The following is a 10,319-nucleotide window of genomic DNA, read 5'->3' on the forward strand; positions in this document are numbered from 1 at the left end:
CTGATTGGCTGAGGCAATCGCAATCGCAGCCGCGAGCCGCTAGTGTGATTCGGGCTTTACGTGAACTATAGATTTCCAGGCGATCTATGCGCTCAATGCGTGAAACGGAACGCACCCTATATGTTTATATATAACCGTCTTGAAATTTTCAAATTGTGTATATCTGTAGCAATTGGAAGTATTACTATTGGCAACAGTCATACCACGTTGTAAAGCACCAGTTCTCGTCCGATCACTGAAGTTAAGCAACGTTGGGCATGGTCAGTACTTGGATGGGTGACCGCTTGGGAACACCATGTACCGTTGCCACTAACTTTTTTTTTTTTTTTTTGCTAATTTTAAATCTTATTAAAATGTCGATATATTTCTTTTCAAATACATGCTTAAATTATTGCTCAATCCAGTCTATGTCTATGCTACTATTTGTGGTCTAACATGGCGGCTATTTTAATCCACCAATCAGGGTATCGATCATGTAACTTTTCCCCTAGCGCGGAAAAGTGAAAAATTTTGCCATTTTGCCAAAAATAACGGTTTTTTTAACAAGAGAAAAATTCGTTAAAGAATATAGATTATTATCTGCATGTTCACAAAAATATAGTAACAATACTTTGCGAGATATTCTGTCAACATTTTTCTTGTGAAGCTTATTCTTTGAAAAACTTTTTGTTTCGCCCTATTGTTCTCGAAAATAACAAAGATATTCTTCGATTTCTCTGAGAGAAAGAAATTCTTTTCAATTTCACCATTCCCTCTAAACCTAAAGTAACGCTATTGTTAAGTCCGTAACAATTCATTGTCAGTTATATTTATTATAATGCCCCCCGATTATATCCGGATGAATGTCGCGCGTTATATGCATAATTGCGAAATTTACCATGTTACTTAGAATCGGAAAATTTCCGCAAAATAAGAAGAAGAAAGTAAAAATATCCCCGTAAGAAATTACTCCATGTTTTATATTAATCTATTTTCTTTCATATTCATTACTTGATCCTGAGTTCTTTTCTTAATTTGATATAAAAGATGAGAATTGATAGTAATGTAGCCGTTGAATCATCGATACTTTTTGAAGATGTCACAGTAAGAAAAATAATTCTCGTTTTCCATAAGGGTAGCATCATTCGATGTTACCTGTTTTAAGGCAGTAGGCCAAGGATAGCGAGACGATGTTGATTCCGAGTGTTATGTCCAAAGAACTTTCATAGAAAATTGGAAGAATGGAAGCCTATCTAATTGTAAGATGGGTCAATAAGAAACTTATTCTTGTATATAAAAATGCTCACAAAAAAATTTTTTTTATATTTAAGTAAAATTGCAATCCGAAGTGTTTAATCCTCAGCAATTATTACGATATTTGATTAATATGTATGATATATTTATTAACAAATATTAAAAAATAACATAGATATTAGTAGAAGAATCTTGAAATGATTCAAATGGTATTTTAATTTATTTTTATTTAGTAAATAAATAATCTGTCCTGAAAGATGAGACATTATGTAATTAGACTTAATCGGGTTCACATATCATTTGCTAAATTCTAATGAATCACAACTGCTATTATAGAATCATGCGCATACCGCGGTTTTCTGCGCTGATGTAAAAGCTCACAGAAATCTTAGTGAGCTTTTCAAAAATGCTGAGAGTTAAAAGTAAAATGTTTAGGATAGTAAATGTATTCACATCGGAGATAGTTATTCTACTAACAGAAATAAATGATGTGTTTGTGGTTTAATACGTATGATTAACATTTTTATTTGACGTATGTTTTCTAGATTGGAGAAGAAAACAAAGGACTTGCAGATAGCGGAGCAAAATGCAATGATATATGAAACACGCTGTAATGATTTTCAATCGCAGTTCAATCAATTACAGGCGGAGCGCAAGAAGCTTGTGGAGAAAAATCAAGATTTGGAGAAGGAAATTGATCGATTGAAAGCATTGCTCGACGACGCTCAAAAACAACAGGAGAAGACTCTGATGCTTCAAGAATTACGCGATCAAAATGAGACGCAAATGCATGCGATTCAAGAGGAGATCAAACTGCAATATGAGAACAGAATCGAGAATACGGCGCAACACTTACAAAAATATAAGTATTGCGTGGAAGAATTAATTGAATTTCAGGCAAAAACAAAAGTACATATACAACTATTACAAGATACGATAGACGAAAGTCTATCGCGAGTTTGAAAATGCTAGGTGAGCATTTATATCGTAATCTTCTTGAATTCAAATGGCAAAAAAGTTCTTTCTTTCCTTATTTTTTATTAGATTTCCGTCTTTTGTTGGACACAATATTAATTTTATTTCAAATTCTTTTCTTCTATTTCTCTTTTTTTACATTTATGTTTACTGTAAGATATGTCTTGTAATTCTTCTTTGTAATCTTATTTCTTGAATTTATCTTACAATTTCGTTTTTTTAATCTTAAGTATTCAATTTTCATTAATCTCTCAATCTTTCACTGTTAGTGTTTTAAAAGATATATAGGATGAATGAAATCGAATTCGGAATATGCTATCGATCAATGCCACATATTATTTCAATGCAAATATTAGAAGTTAATTCATTGTTACTTTAATTCTCAGATTGAGTACGCCTCAGATTGACACGCCTATGCAATCGATGAACATGTCTCCAACTGGTAGAGCAACTCCATCCAGAAATACCTCTCTTAGAGGTGATAAACGAAAACGCATAAATCAAATAATAAGTAATAACTCAAATAATAAGTAATAAGTCAAAAACATGAGTACAATTTTGATTAATAACGAAGGAGAGATATGCACACACACGCACAACATATACACACATATCTATCATTGTTTTTGTGGAATAAGTATGTCGCTCATTTTCTTTTTTATCCCCGTTATTGATTCTTCATTTAAACTCCAAGATAACATACATTGAAAAAAAAAAACACGAAATACAAAGTATAGATATACTATACAGACGTTTTTTGTCAAATGTCTTGATGATTGAATGTTGCCGATATTAAATTAAATCTAAATCTAGACGCGCGCCCATCCGTTTTAATGCCAAAATAGTATTAACAGCCTTAACCCAGCGCTTCTTAATGACATAGCGCTTCAACCGATGTTTCTGAATCGGATTCTCCAGAGCAACTTCCAGCCAACGATGCTCTATAAGTTTTCCCGCGGATGGTCTTTTCCTATGGTATAAAAAAACTATAATCAATTTCTCGATTTATATTCATTACGTTGAGAATTGCAGACAAATCATGAACTAACGAAAATCAATAATCTTTCTATGATGTATTTGATGTGTATCATGATTTATATTAAATATAAAGTATATATAAACACAACAGATTGACACAAGAAATATATATGTATACTTCAATTCTCAATCCTTTTTAAGTCTTACTCGAATTCAGTGCGTCATACTTATTGTTAGTAAAAAATCTAAACTTTTTTAATTATATATATATAATTTTCGTAATTAATATTATTACAGTATATATGCAAATATTCAAATAGTGCTATTAATAATAATAATAATGTATTAATAAGAAACTCGTAATTGAATGCTTCAAAATTTTTACAGAAGAATGTTAGAATTTAGAATCAGTAAGAGAAGCTTCTGCACTATTTTTGTATTGTTAGAAGCATTACGATAGAATATTAGTTTGACAAAAAATTGAATCATTTTGTAAGCATTTCGATGAAAAGTATAAATTATTTATAACGATACATACAAAAATATCGTTTTGTGAGGGTGTGTGGATGGTGCATAATAGAAACCCAAATTTTTTTTAGAGATTCCAGCTACAAATTATAATCGTATAGATTTTATTAACGATTTATATAAGCTTTCCAATTCAATAGCACATTCATATATCAAGATTTATCTCTATTAGTCATATTTAACTCTCCGTTTGACACATGAATCCATTAAGGTCGTATTTGTTTCTAAAAGCGTACTCGAACATTTAATAAAAAAGATAATCTTATCCATGTTTTTCATAATGTTTTATACGCATATTAAAGTTTCATAACACATAAAATATCACAAAATTACAAGAATTTATCTCATTTATCGATCGCGTAAACAAATTTACGAGAAATAAATGCGAACCCAATAGATTTAAATTATGATAGATAAACTTAGGATTAAGCAGGGCGTGTGTTCAAAAGTTTCCCTGCTTTATATTATTCGCACACACACATCATTATATATATTTTTCTTTAAAAAACATTTATCTCTCTCTTTGTGTTTCTTCTAAAGCTCCCGTTTACTCATTGCAGCCGTATTGAATTATGACATCAGAAGCAAAAGACTATGCAAATTTTGTTCTTACGAAATACATTAAAATAAGTTAATTTTCTCATATTTCACCTCGTGTTTGATTCTTTGCGTCAGACATAATTCAATTCAATATGTCAGTGAGACACATGCACGCACCTACATACACATATATACAAACGTACTCACACAAAGAGTCTTAAAAACTTATTTATTTAAACAAAAATTACCAAAATATACTTGTTTGCCAAACTTATTATTTGGTATTTGTAAAAGATAAATGAATCTCACAATGAGTTAAAAAGAAGAGATTTTTGTATAAAATTAAACATCTAATTTTTTTAAATATTTATAAATTGTTTTTAAATTTAAACTTTATAAATTATTTATAAAATTTCTCGATATCTTTATCTAATTGCAATATAAAATTTACTTATGTAAATCTCTGCAATTGTTGTTTAAATATAAGATAAATAGAAGTAGAAGAACATACAAAAAAAAATTTATCAATTGTAAAGTAATTCCGAATTTCAGAAAATTATTCCTTATCGAATTTTGCAATTCTTTAAGATTTACTTCACTTTCAGTTATATTATTGCTGTCCCAGGTATCATATACATATATTATATATATTTCATCTCGAGTATCAAATTATTTCAGCAGCTCCGAAACAATGTTTACGATCAAAGAGAAAAGAAAATTGTGCAATATCTATAACGCGAAACTCATAACAGGTACAACGCTCAACGATATATCGACGACGACGTAGACGACGCGACATCGGAAGACTTGGTTTTCTGCTGTTTCGACTGAAAGTACTCGGCCAACGAATTCATTGTCTTCCTAGCGATCGTGTCGGCCGTGCACCAATCCAGGCTCACAGATTTCCTGCCGGCGCCGCCACTACCGCAGGATATCGCGGTGACATCCTCCCATTCGCCCAACAGATGTAACAGCAGGTCTTTGGCGCTCCCAGGCTCGTCGAGGTTGAGATTCTTATGCAAGTCCCGCAAATTCGATATCCTTGGCACATCCCTACTAGTCTCGCCGAAAGATTTCTTAACACGTGATCGTCGCCATGGAGGTGTCAAGTCCATTTCCTTATCATCCTTATTGACGGAAGATGTTTGGAAGGACATTTTCCTGTCAATCGTTTTCCCATTGAACTTTTCCTCGACCGCTTTGGTAGTCATTCGCTCGAAAGAATACTTTCGATCTTGCTTGCGTCTCTCAGACATCTCACTATCGCTGATACTCGTTCTCCTCAGAGCTACAAAGATATTTTCAGGATTTGTGTCGATGTCGTGTCTATCGAAGCTACGGCTACTGTGAAAGGTCGTCCCGTTGAGCTTTCGTTGTCGAGCGATGCTGGATAATTTCTCCGTGATCTCGTTGGTCTCTTTATCGTTGCTAGACATGGTTACCGTTACATTGCTCTTCGAGTACGTATCACGATTATTTCCGACATGGGGCCTCTTGATGGAACGCTGTACTTCCATTACGTGTCCGTTATCATCCTCGTTCCCGCGCGAACCCATGGCGATCGAACGCAAGTGTTCGGAAAGTTTTATTATTTCCTCGGCCAGGGCGATTTGGCTGGCAGGATCGCGACGGTTTCGCGCCGCTGTACCTTCGGAAGCTCTTCTTTCCAAAGACAAGCTGATACTCGGTACGGACAACAGACGAGTGGAATAATTATCTCTGATGGAGTCCACCACCTTTTCCGATTGCGTGCTACTGCTGCGAAGACTGTCGCAGGGAGAGGGACTGTGACCTCGCAGGGACACTGATTCATCGTGATCACAAGATTGCGGATTTTTCGGTAACGCCGAGTGATAAGAATCGATCGTGTACGGGCTATCCGGATGTTCTCGCCAGCGCTCGACGAACAATCTGAGATTGTCCTTGGTCACGTCTAGCTCCTCTCTGCCGTTCTCGTCACGGATGATACCTACAATAGGACTTTCAATAAAGGCCATCCGTTTAGCCGCCGTCAATTCCGCGACTTCCTTCTCGCTCCTGGTTTTATTCATTTTTCTGGCCAGCCAGCGATGCTCCCGACATTGTGCCGCCGTCATTCGCTTTCTGAAAGATTCGAAAGGCTCGTCGTGAGGAGGGTCTCGTGCTCTAGGCTCGATAGTATGTTTCCCTTGTCGCGTAGAGACACATGTGTTCTGCGGTCCAAGAGCGAACAATTAAAACAAGGAATGCGGTGCAAAAAATGTCCAATGAAGGTGCAGGTTCGTATATGATGTACGTGTATGCGTCTATATATGTATGTGTCCAAGTGCAAAATTCTCGAGAAATTAGCTAACCGACGAGAGGAACGTTATATATCGATGTTATTTCGCCGTTTGACATTTGAACGTTCTCGAGGCAATAAAGTCGTTGTCGACTGCAATGGCAGTGAAATAATAGCTGCTATATAGTACCAGAGCAACATACTTTCAGCTATGAGTTATCAGGAATGCGATCGTATTTCATACGTAAAATAGAATCACTCTTCTATTTTTTCTTTAGCGACGAATAATATATGTATTGATTAAAAAGTAATTTGAAATAAGATAATAATGAAAGCTAGGATTAGCCATAAACGCAGATTGTCTGTGAACCATACACACACCCTCACAAAATAAGAAAGGACGATTAAAAGCATAGCATGAGGAATGTTTTCACGACAATAGCAACAGGTACATGAGATGGAAATAGGAGAAAGGGAAAAGAGACATGGAGGTAGGAGAAAAAGAATTAAAAAGGATATACAAAAGAATAATATTAATTTTATATGCATCGAGAAAACATACTTACTCCTTGTCTTTCACCAGAAGACACCTAATGAAATCTTTCGCGTCCTCGGAAATCTCGGCAAAGGCTTCATGATCAAAGTCATATTTCGCGATAGTGACGTTGGCCATTGTTTCTATATCCGTATCGCCCATAAACGGTGATAAACCGGACAACCTATAATGTATACAATATTCCGTGTTCATCGCGAGGAGCATTAACGAGGAGCAATGTTTGTATAATTAAAATTTGCACATCACCCATACTTACAAGACGTAACAAATAACACCTATACTCCATATGTCGGTGCCGAATCCAATCTGATCGAAATTTACGACTTCCGGAGCAACGAACTCAGGTGTACCGAATAACACTTGCAATTTCTTATTCGGATCGTATTCCCTCGCTAAACCGAAATCTATGATTTTAATTCTATTACCTTCCTTCGTCAGGCACAGGATATTCTCAGGCTATATATAACAAAGTATAAATTTTAAATAATGCTTAATTGTAAAGAAGAGAAAGAAAGATTCTTTGATAAATTTGAATTAATAATAGATATATCATAAATAATTACATATACAAAAAAAATACAAACAAAAATATTTTTACTTTGAATATTTTCATTTTAAGAATGATTCGGTTGTGTATCGCAATCATCATACAATCTAATGACTTACTTTTAAATCAAGATGCAAGATTTTCTGACTATGCATAAATTCAATTCCCTCGCATATTTGACGCATAAAAACGGCGCAGCTGCATTCCGTGAGTACGAAATCATCGTCTATCACTCTTTCAAAGAGCTCGCCGCCGTCGATCCTTAGATAATAGAAACTTTAAGTAATTATGCAGAAGTCACGCGTCTCTCTTCCTAATCCTTACACGCAAGAAACGTACAATTCTAAAACAACATATATCTGTTTCCCCGTATCAATGGCGTCGTACAGTTGAATCAATCGTGGATGCTGTAGGCGCCGCATAGTTTCGACTTCTCTTTGCACCGTCCGTCTGTCCTCCTTCTTCATGATGTTCACCACCTTCGCAGCGAGCATCAAGCCGCTCAATTTTTCCTTGCATCGATAGACAATGCCGAATTTTCCCCTAAAATGTGAACGGAGCAAGAAGATCAATTGAAAGCGGCTGAAGATTTTTTATTTATATACTTTTTGTAAATATTACATGTATTCTTGAATTTGTTATCCTTATGTAGAGCGTGAATCTCGACATAAGATTCGCGCTAGAATTTTTAGAACGCAAAATCCTTGAGTAAGAGGAAGTTGCTCGTAAAAAATGATAAACACCTGCCAAAGCCGCTTGTATACCAGCGTCCCTGGCTAACAGCGTGGCGGAATACAACATACTTGTCACGAAGCCAAATCAGCGTATGAATCGTTGAGTTAGCGTACGTATATATCTAATTCAACGAATGTCGAATGTATTTATCGCGCACTATTAATTTTTTAATTCTCTTATTATATTATATATTAATTATTAATATATTTAGAAAATATTAATTAATTGTATTAGGCCTTGAAGCTTAAAAAAATAGAACAGTTACCGATTAAGACCTACTTTTTTTCAAGGTGTACTTGAATCTTTTACCGGACATTCGTTCCTCAACTCTCATTATTACTATATTAAATTTTTATTATTTCGCAAGTTCGTTTAATTCCATTGCTAAACGTGACTATCTTGGAAAATGGAAAGGAACGGAAAGCAATTCTATAGAAGAAGGAAATTTATCGATTCATCTCCGATTTCAAGAATCAAGCATGTTTCACGATTTCACGGGAGAATTAATTTTCCTTAATTTATTTTATAATATAACTCTACAGAGCTTGTGTTATTTTTATACATCTGTATCTACGGGAGCGCATGTCGACAACCGTTTCATTGTCAAATAACATTCCAACGCCGGCGAGTTCACCGGTGTCAAGAGCGACAGACGAACAACGTCCGTCCGGTTTGACATACGTATACCACCACTCGGGTGTGCGAGCGGAGAGAAACGAATTATTTATAGGTACATCGTAGGTCCTTGATCGCTGATACGAGACTAAAACCACACGTGTTTAGCAACCACGCGTGCATTCCTTATCAATTTGCACTGAATACCGCAAACGTATACCTCTTGTATATGAGAGCGTACTACATGACAACGACGCGACTTTCGTGTTGCTGTACTCTGTTACTACTATATGGAAAACAGTCAATGATTTAAATATTTTCATTTATCGTCAAATGTGTTATTAAATTCGAACATGGAACAAGAGAGCGCTTTGCGATTATATAAGATGTCAAATATTTTATTTGAATCACCATTTGATCTGAGGTTGATCATCAATAAATATTTTGATCCAAAGTGAATTTATATCCTGAATATTATATTATCTTTCTACGATTTTCTTCCAGATCAAAGAGATACATATAATCATATATCGAGAAAGTACTAGACACATGAAAATCTTATTAAAAATTAGAATAATTATATAACTATGTCAATCTAATCGCCATTTGTCGACTTCCAGAAAATTCTGGAGGCAAGAATCTCAAGGATGGACCATCGAGACAACTACATCAAGAGATTAATTTGAGCTGATCGCGCGTGATCGACACGTCGTTGGCACGACGCTTCGATGTTTATATGCATCCGTTGATCGACGAATTTAATCACTCACCGCCCGAGCTCCGCCTGGATGTCATAATCGTCCTTGAACTCGACTCCTCGACGTATCGTCACATCTCGATAGGGGAAGCTGGGCTCGATCTCTGAAAACAATCGTACAATAAGAATAAGGGCAGAATGCAAAAAGACGAATCGTGCGAATTTTAGAAATATCCGATTCATTTCGTATAACTTGAATAAAAAGTTATACGAATTAGTATCCTTATTTCTTTTAATTCCTTTATCTATTTATTTTTAAGTATCGCTTGTGCTGTGTCTTTTCTCCTTTGATTCTTCGTTGAAATTAAAGATAATTTCGAAGAATCCGAAACTTCGGCGTTAAAAACACGCGAAAATAGCCTCTATGTTTATCCGAGGCAAAGGTGCGGTGATTCGCGTGTGCATTAATTTCTCTGTATTACTAGAATTGAGTGTTAAATGTATCGATTTGGATCCGGCAGCGATCCATAAACCATGACAGCGACACGATCATCAACGCTGTGATTAATGAACGGAACGCGCGTACATATATGTTAATGAAATTGAATGAGAGATTCGCGCCATTCTACTAGAGTAACTAGAGCGCACGCTCTTC

General features: G+C 35.3%; 1 protein-coding gene and 1 non-coding gene across 2 annotated transcripts in view; one reads left to right on the forward strand and one right to left on the reverse strand.

Moving 5' to 3' along the window:
- Positions 1–189: 189 nt before the first annotated feature.
- Positions 190–309, forward strand: LOC115236870. Its single transcript, XR_003884263.1, has one exon. It is a non-coding gene; the product is annotated as a 5S ribosomal RNA (ribosomal RNA).
- Positions 310–3,800: 3,491 nt separating this feature from the next.
- The window catches only part of LOC115236735 (calcium/calmodulin-dependent protein kinase type II subunit gamma-like), a 7,604-nt gene continuing 1,085 nt past the window's right edge, over positions 3,801–10,319 (reverse strand). The window contains exons 2-7 of the mRNA XM_029809383.1: positions 9,738–9,828; positions 7,957–8,160; positions 7,737–7,878; positions 7,327–7,526; positions 7,081–7,233; positions 3,801–6,357 (exon numbers count right to left, since the gene is read on the reverse strand). Of these exons, the coding sequence (XP_029665243.1) occupies positions 5,016–6,357; positions 7,081–7,233; positions 7,327–7,526; positions 7,737–7,878; positions 7,957–8,160; positions 9,738–9,828 (2,132 nt within the window). The 3' untranslated portion in view covers positions 3,801–5,015. The remainder of the gene's footprint in view (positions 6,358–7,080; positions 7,234–7,326; positions 7,527–7,736; positions 7,879–7,956; positions 8,161–9,737; positions 9,829–10,319) is intronic.

The sequence above is a fragment of the Formica exsecta genome, unplaced genomic scaffold (genome assembly GCF_003651465.1).
Source record: "Formica exsecta isolate Colony F162 unplaced genomic scaffold, ASM365146v1 scaffold26, whole genome shotgun sequence".
Taxonomy (NCBI): domain Eukaryota; kingdom Metazoa; phylum Arthropoda; class Insecta; order Hymenoptera; family Formicidae; genus Formica; species Formica exsecta.